At 33.2% G+C, this 20,503-nt stretch overlaps 2 protein-coding genes and 1 long non-coding RNA gene across 3 annotated transcripts; 1 reads left to right on the top strand and 2 right to left on the bottom strand.

Moving 5' to 3' along the window:
• Window positions 1–554: 554 nt before the first annotated feature.
• On the bottom strand, window positions 555–6,187 carry LOC110606131. The gene is made up of 2 exons (XR_002486490.2): window positions 5,540–6,187; window positions 555–1,527 (listed from the first exon to the last, which is right to left on the bottom strand). It is a non-coding gene; the product is annotated as an uncharacterized LOC110606131 (long non-coding RNA).
• A 1,619-nt stretch (window positions 6,188–7,806) lies between these two features.
• Window positions 7,807–12,152, top strand: LOC110606924 (transmembrane protein 50A). The gene is made up of 4 exons (XM_021745932.2): window positions 7,807–8,118; window positions 8,221–8,308; window positions 11,263–11,415; window positions 11,870–12,152. Exons 1-4 carry the CDS (start codon window positions 7,986–7,988, stop codon window positions 11,901–11,903), a joined length of 408 nt encoding a protein of 135 aa, XP_021601624.1. The 5' UTR covers window positions 7,807–7,985; the 3' UTR covers window positions 11,904–12,152.
• Window positions 12,153–14,376: 2,224 nt separating this feature from the next.
• Window positions 14,377–20,266, bottom strand: LOC110606704. Its single transcript, XM_021745638.2, has 5 exons — window positions 18,836–20,266; window positions 17,927–18,675; window positions 17,747–17,836; window positions 15,372–16,094; window positions 14,377–14,959 (listed from the first exon to the last, which is right to left on the bottom strand). Exons 1-5 carry the CDS (start codon window positions 18,942–18,944, stop codon window positions 14,831–14,833), a joined length of 1,800 nt encoding a protein of 599 aa, XP_021601330.2. The 5' UTR covers window positions 18,945–20,266; the 3' UTR covers window positions 14,377–14,830.
• Window positions 20,267–20,503: the final 237 nt, after the last annotated feature.

Here is a 20,503-nt window from a genome sequence, read left to right as displayed (position 1 = left end):
GGCCACTTGGTAATTAAACAAGCTAGGAATTACAATTAAAAAAAAAAATTATTGTCCCAATTTTAAAATCTGACCATAGTTAAGGATGTAAACAAGGCATGTATCTGTCCATGGGGCCAAACTCTTCAGAATCAAGAGCAATTATCAATTATACAAGTTGTATGAGTGACGAATTCAATCCAGATAATTTGAAAATTTTCTTTACCAAAGTTGTCCAAAATTCCAAATCCATCTAATAAAGTCTAGAAACCTCTAAGTTCAATATGATTTTGTGAATTTGAAGCCCAAGACCTTCATAAATAAATAAATCTGCAGCGCTAATAGCCTATAAAATATTATAGCAAAAGCTATAGACCCTCTTTCTCACAAGTAATTAAAAGCCTCCAGTTTGTTAGTTTCCATTTGTTTTTGTCTCTATATTTGATGTGAAGCTTTCCTACCAATCTCTGAATCTGCCTAAATCTTTCCATTGATTAGGATATTTTTGGTATTAAAGATACGTATTCTAAAGGAGGAGGGGGAAAACAAAAAAGAAAAGAAAATGAGAAAGCATCTTCAGAACAAATATATCAAGAATGTTTATAATCATTTCATCTCAATTCCAGTAAACATGTGATGATCAAATGACAGTCAATTCATAAAGATACGAGGAAACAGACCAATGAAATGCCTTGGCAGTCATAAATAAATCACCTTCAAAAAGACCCTCCAAACTGCTATTTCTACTATGTATTGAAATCACTTACCAGTTGCCCATCACATTAAACCACATCAGGATAAACACCGCAATGGCAACCATCTCCAGTGGCATATGACAGCAGTGACAAGCAAATCTAGAACAAACTACTATAATAGCTCAAGTCCTCAGACCATCAGTAGTTTCGACCTCTATTGCCTCCTCTTAACCTCCAAGGTCTCCTTGCCCTTGTCAAAAGTAACCTGTGAAGACCACGTCCAGGTAGTGCTGCAGGACCAGTAGCCACAGGACAATGCAATCCATAGTCATCCTCATCCAATGTGTCAAAGTCCATATGAAATCTATTGCGATAATGACCACTATTCTAACCTCGATTAAAGGACTCCAAAGGAAATAAACGTTCATCTAGAGACTCATCCAAGTCATAATTATAATCATTAAAAATGCCATGAAGACTGCCTGGCTCAATCACATAATCCCTCAGCACCGCAGCTCCCGGATTTGACGACAAAATTGTGCTGATTACATCATTTTGCTACCTCTCATGTTCAAGCTTCTTCCTTTGTTATTCAAGAACAGGGTCAACAGCTAGGGGCCGTGCAAATGGGTGGTTGGCCTTAACATGCTTCCTCAGCTGTTTGTAAGCACCAATAAATGAGCAATTTTCCTGCATACGGGTTCTTTTTTTGGTATTCAGATGCTTCTGGGCTGGCTCCACCACTGTCCAACCCTTCACCTGACCCCGACATTGTGGGCATAAAAGCTTTGGAACTTGCATCTTCTCATTAAACTTCCCAGCATTCAAATGGAAACTTGAATTGTCTGCAAACCTGTTCAATTGTTGCAACTCTTCAGTTGAAGTTACTTTAGTATAGCTTTTTGTATTGTTCAAGACAATTGGAAAAACGACGACTAGTGGCACACATATATGGATGACAAGCCTTGTTATAAGAGGAACAAAGAAGAAACATGCATTGTGAGGAAATTCCAGACAAACAGAACAAGTTGCACCTTCCCAATCATTCTACTCAAAGACTTTTGAATGTTTCTTGTTTGAGTGGCAATCTTTATCACTTTTCCTTGGGCAAGATGGCAAAGGAAATGGAGTCGCTCTTTGATGCTGGGAATCAGTCTTGCGATTCACCTTACTAACTTTCCCCATTCACAAAGTCAAAGTGTGAACCTCGGAAGCAGAGAGAATACTCAAAACGAGTCCATCTCATTTTACCTACATAGATCTATTTACTATTCTCAACAACTTTGTATACAAGGCATTTCAGGGCCCAACAAAACCAGCTTAAATTCAAAACTTATCACACCCTTGTCCTCTAAAACCAAGTCAAGAGGCTTTTGGTAGATACCAGGCCTCCGAATTCATGTGAGTTTTTGGTCCCAATAACTAGCTTAACAAACCTGCCAAGCGTGTCACATAATAGTCTAGCTAAACTTCCATTCAGTAATATGTGGATGTGTGATGATAAGGTAACCATATTTAGAGAAGAAATAAGCAACTAAGTTTTAATCCCATATCAGTTGGGTAGGCTATAAGGATCCTTTGTCCAGTCAGCCCTCAAGGCACCAAATTCGCATAAAATTTAGAAAAAAACTGACTACCAGCCATGCATAGCACAGAATTGTCTTGCTCAACTTCCATATAATAATGTGCACAAGGAACTGATGATGTGGTAACCATCTAGAGAGAAGAAAACACCGCACCTTCTCAAGCAACATATCAAGAAATTTTATTGCCATTACATATTCAATACTGATCTAGCAAATGGAGGAAAGAAAACCATAAAAAATTCATTGGACATTTCATAAGGATTAAGGAGTTGCACACTGATCACTGGTGTGAGAACCATCACCAATCATTTATTTCCTAGTATTTTGTATATAGTTGTCACTAAAACACAGGACCATGTCACATGGTCATCATACATACAAATGGTATTACACTGCTGTTTAGCCACTTTCAATTACAAGACTAATAAAATTTCTCTTCCTATGCCAAAAAGGGCAAAAATGAAGACCCTCTTTCTTCAAGTACGAAAAAGAAATTTTGGTTCAATATTGTTGTAAAAGGTACAGGTCCGAAGCATGAAAAGACCTCCTTACAAGGCAAGAGAAATGTTAGGAACCTCACGCATTCATAGTTATCCTTCATACTGGTGACAAAGCACAAAGTAACATCTTTTGAGTGCACACAAAAAGTCACATAACAAGAACACCACAAAATAATAACAATAATTTTCGCAAAGGTTTCTGCAGTCCCTTATGCAAACTCACACAAAGTGTTAAAGTGAAGAGTAGTCACTAAGTTTGAAAGAAATCTAGGAAACACATTTACTTTTGAATTTTCTTTTTATATAAAAAAAAAATCACTTCTATTCAAAGATTGAGGGTTCGGGGTCCTCCTAGAAAGGGTGTTAGGCACCCCATATCGTCCCTAAAATAGAGTAGATTTTAAAATGTGCTCAAATAAATTAATTCTAATAATATATAATGGAGTTTAAATTATGATGTTAGTTTCTTGCATTTGATTAGAAACATATAAAGAGCATTAATATAGGAACACATAGATGTCCCATTATTATGGTGAAACAAATTCAGATGTAAGTAATTCGACCCCTTAAGTGAGCTTTAACTCATATTGTTTAAAATCTTAGAGAAATAAAGTTAAGCACGAGTTTAAAATTATTATTTGATAAAAAAAAAGTTTTAAAAAAAGAGACTTCAAAATTTGACAAGTAGACAGGTTTAGAAAAGGAATGACAGCAATGTTACAATTTAAAAGTGAATGGAAACTTAAATAAGAGATTTAAAATTAAAATTAAAAAATTCAAAGAATTAAGCATGGAAGTAAACAAATTTCATTCGGAATTAAAAAATGGATGAAATTTAAAATTATGGAAAATTGTGAAAAGCGGAAACTATTTGAGAAAAATACAAATTTTTATTTTCATTTTTTCACATTTAAAAAAGAATATGATTTTATTTTATTTTGAGATAAATTTGAAATAGAAAAATGGTTTATTCATAAAATATTTTTACATTATTTTATTTAATTTTAAAAATGTGATTCTCCTTAAAATACAGTTAGAAGTCACACCAAAGTTATCATACATGTGATCTATTATTATATGAAAGGTAGGATGCATACATGCATATTTGATCAAATAAAAAAAGTACTTAATGCTTGAAAGGATGTGCCTTTATCAAGAAAATTAAACTAGTATTAATCAAGATTTTCACTCCTTTCAATTAGGACTCTAATTCAAGAGGAACAGGCCAATTAATACCTAAAGAGTTTAATTCATTAGTGAAAATTTTCACTCCATGAACTAAAGTCTCATCTTCAACAAAATCATCCATCAACCTTTAACCATATTAATTCAATTTGATACATCAAGCATACTAAAATGGATATAAATATGCACATAAATTATTACTTATAAATATGCTGAAAATTATTCTTCTTCTTCTTCTTCTTCTTCTTCTATTTTCTCTTTGTTCTTTTAAAAATATTTATATAAAAAGCAAGGAAATAGTTAAAGAAGACTTTTTTTCACCAACTATAAAAATCACATTTTAGAACATCTAAAAGAGAACAAAAATGATCCAATTAAAACTCTCCCTCGAAGCATTAAACAATCACATTTTGAAAATTAAAAAAAAAAAGAAGAACCAAATGATCAAAGGAAGACTATCCTTTGAACCACAAAAGTAACATTTTATAATTTTTAAAAGCGGATGAAATCGATCAAAGGACTCTCCTCTGGATCAAAGAAATCATATTTTATATAAAAAAGGAACCAAAATAATCAAACGAAGACTATCCTTCAAACCATAATAAGTGACATTTAGAATTTTTAAAAGAGAATGGGAATATGATCAACTGAGGACTTTTGTTGGACCACAAAAGTCATGTCTTAGAACTTTTAAAGAGGGTGAAAATGTGTTAGGACTGTTATAGTTGTATTTGTATTAAATGGTTAGAGGAGAACTCTTCTTTGAACCATTTAAAAGAAATCATACTTTTTAAAAGGATATTAATAAGAACCTCAACATCATAACTTGTAATGCTATTCAAAAGCCAAAGTTTACTGCCATTATTCACAGTACAAGAAGGACGATGACTGTCAGACTGTGTAGATCTCCTAATGGGCAATCTATTCTACTCATATCCTTTTTTCAACAAAAACTCTCCATCACAACCAAACAAAAGGTTAAATTTATGTTAGAAACAAAATTTGGATAAACTTTTCATGACTATCAACACAACAAGCCACAATCTCAAATCATAGAACCATAAAAGGAAAACCAAAATAAAGGACATGAACAGAGGTTACTTCCACAGCATCACAGATAAACCACTTCACAACAGCCATAACAACGCCCTCAAACCAAGCTCATAAGCAGTCGAATTTTCCAGAATCAAGCACAAATTCACCAACATTTCATTTACTAAAATCTTCAAAACAGAGATTCACTAAAAGAAACTGTAACAAACAGGCCTAATCAAATGAATAAGCAAGTTTCTCAAGAGGCCTAACACCTTTTCAACTATTCTGTCATTTCATCATTAACAGCAAAAGATAAACAAAAATTCCTCTGCACTTATCAACATCAAATGCTAAAATATATATACAACCCATAAAATAAAGGGACTAACGAATATTAACTCAACCCCATCAATAATGCAGACAAGCGCTTAAAAGATCAAAATAACCATATTCTTGTTTAGTTTTTGACGAACAGCAACCATTGCAATAATATATCCATAACCTCCTTCGCCGTATAGTACCAACATCAACTTAAACATGAGAAATTTCAACATTTTACCTTTACGAATTACAGATGCTTATTTGCGCAAATGCGAAAGTGGGCAGTGTGGATCGACGAGTGAAGAATGAATGAATGTGACCAACGAAAAATAGAGCTGGGCCAGTACCGAAGTGGGTTCGAGCTAAGAAGCCGAGAAGGAATTCAGTTCTAGCGGGCCGCCGGGTTCGTCCTGTTCACACCACTGACTTGCTCGTCCGTGATACTGCCTGAATTGTGTCTGTATATGGAGATGAAAGGAGTCGGTATCGATGGAAAATGGTGGGTTCTGCTACTACGTATGGAATCGATTGAAGGATGAATGGTGGAGCTAGGAATGCCATGGAAAAAGAAAATGGGAGAGGATCGTTTCAGTTGGTGTTTGGTAAAATGAGCTGGCGTCTCTGGTGGGAATGGGTATACGATTATTATAATGGAGGTCTTCGTTCAGGTCAATCCAGGTGATTGTTTTTACTGAGGAACGAAGAAAAGAGCTGGGCGTGAAGCTTGGTCGAATGGAGCTACGACTTGCTGGGTTATGCGGGTCTGTGTTCTTCGTAGTAAAGACGAGTTGCGATTTGGGCGTGAATGGCGAGAGCAGAAATTACTGGGTATTTGGGCCTGTTCAGATGACAGTGATGATCGATTGAGCATGGCTGAATAACTATCAATTTCGACATGTGGCTAAACGTAATTATAAAAATTAAAACGTTTAGAAAAACTATAATATGTGTAAATGTTTGTCAGATGATACTTTGCTAGATAAATTGCATTTTATCTATAAATTGAAATATTATATATCACGAAAATTATAAACTATGCTAAGAATAACTAGTTTAATATAAAATTTACTCATATTTTATAATAAAATTTATAAATTTTTTTATATTTTTTCATTTAAAAATCAACCTTTAAATATATTTTTGAAAATATTAATTTTTAAAAATAAAAAGTTATTAATGAAAGTCATATTTTTATATAAATTATTAATTAAAATATAAAAAATTAAACAGATTCATATATTATTGTAATAATTAAATTTGAAATCAGTTAAGATATATTAATAATATTAATAGCCTTTGAGTTCAAATTTGGATACATTAATTTTTGTGTGTATACACATCTTCACGACAATTTTGAGTTCAAACTTGGTGGGTTAGCCGTTTAGATACTTAGGTATTAAGAATAGTAGAAGAAAGAAAGATTGATGCACATTTCTCAGATAGGAATGGGAGGAAAGTGTGATGAGGCGTACTTTCTATGTTTTATTTATTTTTTCATAATTAAATATATATTAAACAAAATTCATTGGTCTTGTTATCACCTTTAATTAATAACGAGCATGCACATAAGTGACACATGAAACTCTTCATTTTCATTATTATTATTAACTTTTAAAATTAAATATTTAAAACATTTCAAAAAAAATTAAATATTTAAAAAATCATATAAATAAATTATATTATATATATATAATGAAATAGTAGAAATGTGAGCATTATTGACTTGTTGTCACCGTGACTCTTCCAATCCTGATTTGTATGCATGTGTATCTGTGATTGTTGCTTGAATTCTCTTATTGTTCTGTTTTTATTTTTGCTGAAGGATTTAGTTTGGAGTTGTTCACGTTGCTTTGCAGCGGTGTTTTTCTCCACGCTCCGTTTGTTAGTTTTTAGTTTTTCAATCGGTGCATTGGTGTCTCGAGGTTCGTGTGATGGCGCTTATGTTGGTCGATCGGCTGGGTCGATTTGGATTGGGAATTTCTGCTTTATGGGCTGTGGTTTGGGTTCTTGAGTTACTGAGTTATTTATGTGGACTTGGGTTATTTGGATGTTTTGTTTTGAAGTCTTGGTTGGACTAACTTGGTCTTCTGTTAGTCCACTAAATCATGAAAAATGCAATAGATTTATATTGTTTAAAAAAAATTAATTATATAAATTTTAATATAAATCTTTAATTTCATAGTTGTTAATCTTAGTTTGTCTCGAAACTGAGATTGTAAAAAACATGATGAAAGAAAAAAAAATTCTATAAATTTATAAATAATTCACAATTTAATTTATATAATATAAAAAAACTCAATCAATTAATTTTAAAATTACAATAAAAATATCAGTAGGTATTAATATAATTAATTTTATAAAAATTAAATTAAATAGTCACTATTTTAAATTTTTTAATAAAATTACTAAAAAATTAGTTAATAAAATTTTTAAAATTTAAAGATATTTTTATATAGAAAAATTATTTCTATATTACATAACTAAATAATAATATTACTAATTTTAATTGCCGAAGGAATCAACAAAACAAAAGGTTAGGAAAGTAAGGAAGCTGCAGCTTCGCGAAGGCGATCCATACACAGACACAGTTCAATTTAGCTGGAACTTTCATCAAAATTCAATCTCTAATTATTTGGTTAATAAACAGAAGAAAAAGGAGGGACAAGCTCCAGGGAGATTGAGAAATGGATTTAATGGAGCTGTGGGCGATCTTCGGTCCCGGAGTCGCAGGCGCCGTTTTCGGGGCTGGCTGGTGGTTCTGGATTGACGCCGTCGTTTGCAGTTCTGTCAAAGTCTCTTTTGTTCATTACCTTCCTGGTCTCCTCCTTTCTCTGTCACTTAAACTTCCTTTTCTCATTCCTGTTTGTGTGTGTTTTTTTTTAATTGATTTTAGGGTTTTCATTATACTTGTCATTGCAGGAATTTTTGCATCTATAGCAGCTCTGATGTTTAATTGTGTTAGGAAAGAGGATATTGATTATTCTCCATATGAAGAAGGCGAGTGGAGGTCAGCAATATCATCTGCTTTTTGTCGCAGCAGCTTATTTTGCTTGAACTTTTTTTTTCCTCTTTTGGTCTGGTGGACTTGGTTTAAATTGTTGAATTGTGCTTATTTTTAGTTAAGAGTGTGCTTCTAAGTGCCAATTTCGTTGCCTCTTTTCTCGCTGAAACTGACGGTGACAGCTTAGATTGCATGGCTTTGCTTGAATAGCAGTACTACGTTGAATGAAAATCACCTGATGAGCCACATAGGCAGCATTGTCTAGTAATTTGAAAGTCAGAGTGTTTGTATATGCAATTGCAAGGACGTATGCCGATCAGATTTTGTTCCTTGATGTTGATGTTGCAACTTGCAATGTTCAAATTTGAAATTAGAGAATAGAAGATAAAGATCACCATGTAAACATTCGGAAGGTAAACCTTGAATTTTCAGGATTCAGGATTTTTTACGGAGATGGAGTGTGAGTCAAGACCATTGACTCTAGCCATGTTGAGCTTCCATTTTCTATCGGTTGCGATATGAAGGTTTTAGATAAGTTATTTTTTGAATGTCAGTATATTTTCTGAATGCGGCCTTATTCTCTTACCCACCATGGTTAGCAGAGATTCAAGATGCAGATTTCTCCTTGAATGCACTTTATAATATGTATGGAACATATTTTAGGAGTGCTTGGAGCAATTGATTGAATTTTGCAAGATATACGACTTGCATGTAGCAGAGAAATAGAGCAATACCTGAGTCTATTAATTGCCTTTAGAAAGCATAGTATAGGAACAGTTGGATTTGCACTAAAGCATACATGAGAGATAATAGTACATAGTATTCGAGTGTGGGGCATATGGACTGCTGCTGATCAGTTCAATTTTTCACATGGTTCATCATTTTGGAGGATTTTTATACATTGGAACCTGTTGATTTTGACCTGGAATATTTGCAGACTTGACACTGTAAAATAGTGGATAATAACAGCAATAGAATAGAATATTTGAAATAATTTATGAGTGTTAAGATATGGTTCCGTATGTATTGGAATGACTGACAGAATACTTTGGGAATGAAGAACTGTTTATCTTTTGGAACAATAGGATAGGCACCAAAAAAGAAACAACAATATTAATTTCATTCTGCTGTCTCTCTTTGACCTTTCAACATAAAACATTCTGAGAAGCGGACCTTTTTACCAAAATAGGGACTGGCACCCAAAAAATGCTAGCTTGGCTAAGGATTTTGTCCATAGGCCTGTTTCGGTTACGGTCCAACTCAAAGGTAAGCTGGGCTGGGGATTTAAGGTTGTATAGGGGCCTGACCTGGCCTGCCAAATTAATAAAAGATGAATATTTACTGCTTATGTATATTTTTATTTATTTTGTCGGTTTGGTGCATTATGTAACCATAGAATCTCTAATAAAGCGAATTAAGTTTATAGAATAGTGATTAAGCTAGCTATGTTGTATTTAAGTGAACGTTGGGTATTTGAGATACAATATACCCACAAGATGAGTCTGGGAAAAGTACGAATATTAAGATGGACGTTTGGTGTTATAATAATGTATAAAATTAGGAAATACCACATCCATTAGAGTATACATGTAGCATAAATCAGAGATAAAATGGGAGAGGTCAATTAAGATGATTTGGTTATGTCTAACATAGAGTATGTATAGAAATGTGATAATTTAGTAGCAGTGAGACTAAGGGGAGACCAAAAATAACATGGAGGAAGTAGTATCAATAGATTACAATTTTAATGTATTGATTTATATTGGGTTTTAGACAGAGCTGAATGGCTAAAAGGGACTCATTATAACCGACCCTAATTGGGATTAAGCTTAGTTATTGTTATTGTTGTGGGCTGAGTTTGGGTGCAAAGGCATGGCCCACCTTTTCAAGACTTAATGGAGAAGATGTGATGACACCTGCAGTGAGATGGTGGGTGCATATAGCCTGGCTTGCATCCTTGCTTCCTGCATTCTGAATTTGAGTTTACAAGTTTTACCATGATATGTTTGCCTGCTAAAATGGTGATGATGGTGCAAGGTTAGCAAGTCTTAGCCCTGTTACACCTTTGAAGTCCTAATCCCAATTGAGAATATCCCTAACGTGTGCTTTTAGAGTTGGATTTTAGTGCATTGGTTTTCTGGTAAAAGTCGCCTTACACTTGATAGGATGTAATAGATGAAAAGAGTGTTGTTTGAGTTTACCAAGTTCTTCATTTTAAAGGCAATTAGAGCCTGATATAGATTCTTTAGCAATTTCTATTAGATATAAATCAACAAAATTTTAAATTTCTTCTAGACCTAGCACATATTGTCCTTTTAAGTACTTATCTGTTTTGAATTTTAGAAGTTGGCAGTCATGAGTTTTATCTCTATCCTTGGAACCTGGACTGTTGTGTAGCTTTTTGTCATGCCTGTATTTATTTATCAGAAAACATTGATGCTTGTCATGCTGACTAATTTTACAATTCCGTATTTATTTATTCATGTTCTTTTTGAACATTGAACTTGTAAATTTTGGTACTAGACATTGAGAAGAACTCTTATGAGCACAAATTGCTAGTGTATTTGGACTCAAGTTGTGGATCTTTTAAGCTATCAAATCATCCACTTGTAATTCAAATGTTATCCAATGAGAATTCTCCATGTAAAAATCCTGTTTAAGGCACAAAATTAAGTTTCAAAAAATGTTCTCGTATATGTCAAAAGTTTCCTTTGGAGATATCACTTAAACAAATGTTCTTTTTTTCATTTTGTTCCAAGAAATTGGAATGACGTGTTGGTCGCATTCTATGCTGTTTGTGTATGTTCGCATATTTCTGAATAATTAAAATTCATTGACCTTGCCTTTCCACACCTCTTTGATTCTGTGATTTACAGTTCAGTTAATTACAAGATTTGGATTCTAAGTTTTGTTTGCTTGCCCAAGCTAATGTTTACTACACCATTTCTTAATTGCAACAGATTGAAGCTTTGGCTTTTCTTTGCATATGTTGTATCCTTTGTTTCTCTAGCAGCATCAGTGGGCTTATTAATACAGGATTCAATTGTTAAAACTGGGCCTTCAGTGTGGACAGGAACTGCTGGTGTCTTACAATGTGTGTTTGTGTTGATCAGGTAAATCATATTCTTGATTTGTGCATGTGCATCTCTAAACAGTTGCGTATATGTTGACAAAGGTGATGCTTTATGGATTGACATGATATATAAGCATGATATTGCTGCGATTTTTTGTCATAAAAAACCTTGTGTTCTGAAAGCATGTAAAGATTTTTGTTTCTCAATTATTCAGATGGGTATATTAGGATTAGACCATCTTTCGATAGCCTTCTGTTAAAGCATCCTCATTCTTCCAATTTTATAACTGCACTTGAGCTGCAACTGATAGTTGCTCACCTGCATGCACTCACTGAAGAAACAAGGACAAACAAGCGTGGGCAAATTTGCAAATTTATATCTATTGCATGATGACATGTTTTGCTTCAAGAGATGCAAATGCCTAATATTTTTCTCTTTCTTTGGCATACCTTCATCCTATTTTTATTATATTAACTAAAATTGTTTACTACAGTGGGCTGATGTATTGGACTTCACACTCGGAATAAGTTGTGCCGAATCACTATATATGGTTTCTGGAGCTTGGAACTGCATGTATCTTTTACTTGCCAAATCAATGGGATGAAGTCGCCTTTTGTACATGTTTATGCTATGCTAACAATCTTGAGCGTCAGTAGTAAACCCATGCAAATGTTTGCATTTATGATGGTTATTTATCATTATGGTTTATTTGTTATTTTGCCGTCATTTATTTTATTCTATGCTTCATTGTGCAATGAAGCATATCCCTTACCCAATTTTCTCAAGAGTGCATGTTAAATCTTGTTTTTGTCAGTTCTTGCAAGGTCTATTTGTTACAGCTTAGTCTTAGTTGCATAATGGACTCACGTTTGGATGGCTGAGTATAGGTTTATTACAAAGGTAAGATATCAAAACATCATTGATTCATCAATTTAGTGGGTCAAAACAGTAGGTATTTGAAGATTCTGTAACCTTCAAAAGCGTTGCCTCCATTAAAAAAACTTTGCTCTCAGGTTGTGAGGGGGAGAGCCGGAGAGGTTGGAGTGGGGAGGCAGAGTTCTCAAGTTCGAGATTTACTTTTCAAACGGTAGTGCTCTACTGAGATGTCAACAACTTCCCGTTGTTCCTAAGAACGACGACGACTTTGAACATTCTTCTCAAATTCTCTCAGGGGGTGAAACTTTTGGGGTTTAAATCATTAACCTCCTTTTGTACTGCACACAATGGTTTGAAGACTTGCATGTTCGATTTCACATCAAATTGAATTCGAAATTGAGTTTAAAAAAATAAATAAAAAAAAGTAATTGAATCGTTTAAATAAACTTGGGTCGAAATGGAAAAAAAATAAAAAAAAGGAACTGATTGACTTTATCAACTAGGTTCTTAAAGATATTTTAGTTTTTTGAGGTTACTATAACTTAATAAGTTAACGCTTCTAAAAATTAGAGTAAATGAATTATTTTTGAACTCTTTAAGTTAAGGCTTCTAAAAATTAGACTAAATGAATTATTTTTGAACTCTTTGAAACTTTACTTTCATAAAAGTTTGATTGAATTCAAAAACTTAACGTTTGATCGAATTCAAAAATTTAACTTTATAAAAGTTTGATCGAATTCGATATATATTTTAAATCAATTAAATTTGTGTTGAAATTTAACTTTATAAAAGTTTCATCAATCAAACTCAATATATTTTCTAAATAAACTCAACATTAAGAGTTGTTTAATATGTTAAATTTGTGTTGAAATTCAATGTTAAGAGTTTTTTAATAATCAAGCGAAGTTAAACTCAATAATATTGGAATTATTTTTAAGTCTGTGAACATATTTATTATCAAATTCGTCAATCAATTTATAATCAAGTTTGTAAATAGATTCAATAATAAATTCGTTTATTAGCTTAAATTATTTGTGATTTCTAATTAAGTTAATGTGTGATTAAGTGAGAAATAAATTTAATACATTAAATAATAAATATATTCTTAAGATAAATAGTGTATATTTGTAAATAATATATAGTAAATACTAAGTAATTAAATACTTTTTAACGAAAAATTATAAATACTTTTGTAATATTATCTTAAATATTAATTCAATTTTAATATATATTTATATTATTTATTTTTCTTATATTTTAAATTTTAAAAAATTAAATAATATTAAATAATATAATTATATTTATTATTAACCTATATTTTTTTCTTTAATTGAATAATTATAATATTTATTTATATATTTCTCTTCCATTATGTCACTTATGTTAATATATTTATTACTTATATTATATATATTAATCTTTTATATTATATATAATAATTTAACATAAATAATATATTAAAACTAAATTAAATAATACTCTATTATTCACTTTTCTTTTTTAAATAATATATAAATTAAGTATTATAACTTTATTTTATTTTTAAAAAAATTTTCAAAACATCTCACTATTTAATAAAATCTAATTTATTTAAAATAGATATAATTAAAAAATTAATACAAAAAATTATATTTCTTGTATATAAAATAAACAAAATATTATATTAATAATTAAATTTATTTTTAAATTTAGTTGTTATATTATTTGATAAAATTATTTAATTTTCATTTGCTTTATTTATAATTGCACTATTTTTATTTTTCAAATTATTTGTGTTGATGAAAATAAAAATTACTAAAAATGACTTGTTTTTATACTATCGAGCTCCAAATTATCAAAACTTAAATTCGAGCTTTAAACAAACTCATTTCGAGTTCAATCAAGCTTCTAATTTGCCGAGCTCGATTTAATCGAATTAAATTCGAACCAGCAAAAAATTTCATAAATCGAACTAAAATTTTCTAAATCTCGACTGGGTTCAATCACACCCTTTCTAAACACTCGTAAAATCAATAACAATGACACAAATTGAAAAAAGCAATTGGTTCAGATTTTTCATTTTTTGAAAAAAAATGAACTTTCTAAAAACCCAAGGGAGAAATAATTGCAACAACATCATCATGAGCTAGAATAAAAATGAAACATTTTGATTTCCATTTTTTTCCGTAAAATTGACAAAAAAACACCATAAGCCTTTTTTTCCCCTTTGTAGAATCAAACCCTCTTGAAAAGAAAGGAGAAGGAAAAAAAAAAAAAAAAGAAAACAAAAGAAAACAAAATACCCCCAAAAAGATGCAATTTCTCCAGCATCTTTCATTTCATACAAAATAGTCCCTATCCTACCTCTCCCAAAACCAACCTTCACAACCTTGGAAAATTCCCCTCTATTGGGAAGGCAGGATTGAGGCACCTGTGACTTATTGCACTACTTGCAAAATGCAGAGTTCCACCAAAAATCCACCTTTCCACATTCAACTCATCAGCTTTCTTCAAAAGATAAAAAAGGAAGAGAAGAAAAACTAACCATCTGACATTAAAAAATTGGAATATCTTGGATCTACTATTCAAGGAAACAGCATCAAGATTCTGATCCAGAGTCAGAAGAGCTCAGTCCAGAGGAAGCTCCAACAATACCAGTTGCATGAGATTCAAGCAGCTTTTGTTGCATGCCTCGACAGAATTTCAAGGACGGCCTCAATTTCATGCACTGCAAAGGAAAATGAAGCAAGCAAAATAAGTGCACATACATTTACAGATTGCTATAAGAAACTTGCTGATACAGCCTTGTACAATGTTAATTTCAAAGGTGAAGAATGCTACTGCGATTTCAGCCAATGAAACTACAAGAAACTAACTTGGATACAGAATACTCAACCAGAGGCATAGGCATTATAACTTGTACCCTAACTCCAATACTCTGTATTAAAAAACAAAACTACAAGAAAAATAAGACTGATTTGACGTTGTTAATTTCCCAAAACTTCAAGCATGCTCACACCAAATAAAATTGGATTTTCATCAAACCATAAATTTGAAACTGGACAAGGTGAAAGTAGAGAAGGTAGAGATCTAGGGACTATTTAAGTGAGAATAAAGCTTGCAACAAAGCTAAAGTTTACCTCCTGATAGAAAGAATTGATCTCCTCTTCCGTAAGGCCCTCATCTTCCCCAGAATTTTCTTCCCAACCAAGTGAACGAAGGAATGCAGCTTCTTCTTCAGAGAATCTCTGAACCTCTTCACGCGAACAATCATTGCTAGTCAACTCAGCACCATTCTTAATAACCTGAGGACTTGTAGGAGCACCAACTATTTCCTTGCTTACTTCACAAGATTTCTCACTGGTAGGACATGAAACAGCAGAGGCCGAATCTGGGAGGGCTGCAGAACTGTTTGTTAAGGTTTTCTTTTTCAGGAGGTTAAAAAAATCATTTCGGCTCTGAGTTTGAGACATAGAAGGTTTCTTTTCCACATTGAACCCAGAAATCAAATTCAAGTTAGCAGACTTGCGTTCCCCAGAGGAAAGCTTTGTGTTTGGGCTCCTCAAAGGTGCACATGGAACTGAAGGAACAGCAAGTGGGCTATTTGCTGCTCTGCTGACATTATTTGTAGGACTAGCTGCGTCCTTTGGGGAGGGGGATACACCATTTTCCCATCCTGGTTTGAGAACAAAAAGCTTCCCATGAGATGTCTTCAGTGCATCAGATTTGACATGTCCCCCAAGAACAGCTTGATTGGCAGGGTGCAACGAAGAGGGCTGTTGATGCGGAGTCTTAGCAGTCATATTCATCTCAACAGATCTAACTACAGTTTTGGGTTTTGATTTATCAGATGAATTGAGAACCTGAAAAAGGAAAATTGACAATTAATTACCCTAAGAAAGAAAGATGGTAGTCATGAAAGGCAAATATCCAATGTGCTCTCACTCCCCATTCTAATTGTAATGGGGGGTTTCTGCCCTTGCCTCCTGAATGGCAATTCATTGATTCACTTACATTCAAAGTGTAGTAACAAGCTCACTTCTGAGGGAACAGTTTAAATACTAGCCCCAGATATCTCCATACAGCTGTGCTGTTTATAGTCATATAAATAGAGATATTGCCAGCAAGGACAGTTATGCTGATTAAAAGACTATGAAATGAAAGAGAGAGAAAAGCACCTTAAAAAAAGCACATCCAACATCATTTTGCACTCCATAGAGATTCATAAATGCATTCTCTTTGAATGAAAATCAGCCCAAACATTAGTCCATAAAATTATCTAGTAATCAATACTGGACAGACACATTGCAAAGGAAGATTATCCACCTTAAACTTCCAAATAATGAAGTTTTTTTTTTAAATGTGCAAACAATCACAGCTACAACTAATTTTATATTCATGATGCAAGGATGAACTTGGATTTAGTCAGTCCAAAATTGTAAAGATTAAAATGAAAACTCAGGAAAATTGACACAAGCCCAACATTATTTGACTGAAAAAGCATAAGAAAAGAAAGGGGTGGAAATGGAAAAAAGATGAATAAAATTCAAAAGAAAAGGAACACGATATCATCCGTTTTCAAGCAGGAATACTGATGGTGTTGAATAAAGGAGTTTTGAGAAAGCAAACAATTTCTGCACATCAACAACTCCCTTCACTCAAGGGAGAAGTGTATCATAAGGTGTAACTTAAAGGGAAACAATGCAACTCATGAGACTTCTAGTCAAGCAACTAGCTCAGCACGCATTTGTCATCGTACTATCACATTCATTCAATAAAAATTAAAATCTATGGAAGAATATGTCTTAATATGCATCCACCAAGCTCTACATTGGAAAAACAGAGTCTCATGTGTACAATCACCCGTTCCACCCCCAACCCCACCACCCCAAAAAAAAAAAAAACATTAAACTACATGAAATAAGAGACAGCCAAGCATGATGGTCATGAATCTAACAGAAGTAAGATAATTATCACCATGCAGATTAAGTATATTTGCTTCATCGTACAAGCAAAAGTTCACCAGAAATTCTCAGCAGCACATAGGAATGATAAACATTCAAGTCTATCTAAAATGTTGTGCATGAATTGCTAAGATATCTTAGATTTGTAACATACTAACATCTCAGTAAAAACTCATGGGATCACAAGTTGAAGGATAGGTAAACAAACAGAAAACATATAAATTAGAACACATATTGAATCTGTTTAGCATTGTTGTTGGAACTGCTTTTGACAAAAACATTTTTTTAGATAGATTGGTTCATGAGAAATAAAATTGATTAAAAATTAAATCTGCCATTTTTTTATCCATTAAAACACTAAAAACAACAAAACAGCTTTTGTCAGTAGCACCTTAAACGATTCTTTTTCTAAAAAGCCATTTTTTGACCCTGAAACTCAATGTCAGATTAGTCCATACATAAGATCTCATGCAAATAAATGTCTAATAATGGTCTAACAGATTAAAAACTACTAAGAGTACGAGTATAATCCATAAAGACTTTGCTCTCACCGAACTCTTTGGCATTGAAGGTGTTACTGGTATTAATTGCCTTGATTGCTTAATAGCCAATTCCTCAAGCCTTTGAGTTTGGACAGACGACTGCAGGTTGATGATAACTTCTCATTAGAACAACCAAAACCATTAATATAATATAACTATGAGGAGGCAAAAGGTTACTAGTTCTATTACCTGTGGAGCAGTACGAGTTTTTGATGGAGCCTGAGTCAGTGCTTCAGCCATATTGAGACCAACCATTACACTTGGAGTCCCAGGTGCTGAAGTAGCAACAGTTTGTACAGCGGATAAGGAACCACTACTACTATTTCCCACTATAGTAGGCACCTCTGCCAGAGCTGAAGTCCATCCCTCTCCACCAATCAAAGCAGCACTACAAACTGGCAAGCTTTGAACAGCTGTGGTCAAGCCAGGAGATGAAACCCTTCCTATTTCAGGCACACCTTGTCTATCTTCACTCCCAAGTGAGGGAAAATCCTTCTCAAACACTGTCTTCTGAATGCCACAACCAACACCGATCCCAGAAATCAAACCATTGCCATTCACATGATTGCTGCTACTCCCATTTTTTAAATCCACAGTAAATCTTCGAGGTAACACCTCGCCCTGTTTCCTTGACACCATCGAATGGGAACGTCTCAAAGTATCTTTCTCATTTCTACTTGACAATATGCTTCCCAAAGGATCAGGAACATCATGGTCCCAATGGTCGCTAAAATTCAACCTCTCTTTGTCCCTTTCTCTATCCTTATCACGGTGACTTCTACTAAAACTACTATAAGCATTCTTTGCAGACCCATTACTGGAACTCCTCCGGGAATTAGAAGAGGATATTCGGTCGAGAAAAGCTGAACGAGGAGGATCAAAATCACTTATGCTCTTAGAATTCCTGCCTCTAGCCTGATGTGCTGGGTACGAAACATCTATTTAACAATAATAGCACAATTATCATCCAAAATTAGACTTACAAATTAAAAATAAAAAATAAAATAGAACTCGTTAATCATGCTAAAAAATAAACGATAAACAATATATTTGAAGAACAATAAAAGGCATTAAAAAAATTGGGAAAAATAAAAATACCCGAGTGAGAAGATGATGATGCGATGTGGTGGACTGAATTGCCACCCCCTGAAACACTTCCAGAACTTCTCAACCATTCTGGAACTAGTGTGGGTTCACTTCTTTCCATAAGGAGTAATACTGAACATCATCAGATTTAACAAGAAATATATATATAAATATATACTTCTCTCGCCTTCTTCACCCCTCAACCCCCACCCCAACAGAACTGTAGTCCTTCTATACAAATTAAAAGAAAAAAAAAAACAAACACCTTCTATCCCTAATCCTGTCTTCTTTCCACTAAAACTAAAACACCCAATCTTACTCAAGTCGCAACCAATTATCCTACTCAGCAATTGAAGGAGAAACAATATTCAATGGAAATTGAATTGTTCAGTGTTTGGTAGATAGGTCGTTATCCTTGTGGCAAAATCAGGATTAAATAAAATAAGATTTGAAAGAAGCAGATTCGTGAAGTTAGTACAAGACTGGAGAGCCCAAGAACAACGGCAATGGCGTGATCAAGATGTGAGACTTTGCATAAAACGCAATGGAATATAATCAGAAGCCCCTCTGTCTCCACGTCTCTCTATCTCTCTACACCTCCATTTCCAATTCAAGATGGATTTAAGGAAAACAAACAAACACGCTCAGTAGGCCCTCATCTCTAAGGAAAAAATTCCGAAAAGCCAAAATATGAAGGTTCAAAAGACAGTTATAGCGAGAACAAACAAATACCCACAGCTCTGTAAACCGAGTTCACGCCCATCGAACAGTAAAATTTCAAGACTCCGGAGACCCAATAAAATCAGAGTGAGAAAACACCCCCACTGAAAGGAATAATGTGCACAAATAGAAACCCTAGTCACATACACGTACCTGTATCTGTGTTACTGCAACATGTTAGGGTTAGAACAGAAACAACGAAAATAATTTAATTTTAATTTTTTTGGAAAAATGAAACTGTAGATAGAAACAGCCAAAGCGAGGGAGAAATAACCCTAGCGCTCTATGATTAAAGGATGCTATACCCCAAAACGTAACCGTTTCAATAACCGCTCTGTAAGTGTTAATATTTGCCAAATTCCGAACAATGCGTTTCAAAGCAGTGATAGAGAGGAGGGGAGAGAGAGAGTTTCAGTGTCACAGACGACGAAAGATGCAGAGAGAAACACAGAACCCACGAAGATAAACGAGAGAGAGAGAGAGAGAGAATGTAATGCTTTTAAGGTTTTGAGATTTTCTGGAGAGAAAGGGAGATGGAAAATTAGGGTTTTGTTTATCGTGAAAGAGAAAGGTAAAAAGAGATAAAGGCTTTAATTTCTGTTAGTTTTGGACACTGAAGAGAATGAAACGTAGGAAGAACAGCCTCCTTTCTGAGAATAAAATTTTAATTTTTAATCCTTCCCTATGCTGAACTGGGACTTTCTTGAAATTTTTGTGTGCTATACTTTCGTGTCTGTTTTGGATTCTGTATATATCTTACAGACCATCATCAAATATAATAAATATTACAAAATAATTTTTATATCTATATTTATAACATATTATTCTATAATATATAAAAATAGAAAGAAATCGAAAATAATAAAAATTTTAAAAATATCTTTAATTATTTATATTATTTATAATAAAAAAATTAAAATTTATTAGTCATTAAAATTAATTAATTCATATTTATTATAT

Source organism: Manihot esculenta, chromosome 18, assembly GCF_001659605.2.
Source record: "Manihot esculenta cultivar AM560-2 chromosome 18, M.esculenta_v8, whole genome shotgun sequence".
Classification (NCBI taxonomy): domain Eukaryota; kingdom Viridiplantae; phylum Streptophyta; class Magnoliopsida; order Malpighiales; family Euphorbiaceae; genus Manihot; species Manihot esculenta.
This window is presented reverse-complemented; position numbering and strand designations above follow the sequence as displayed.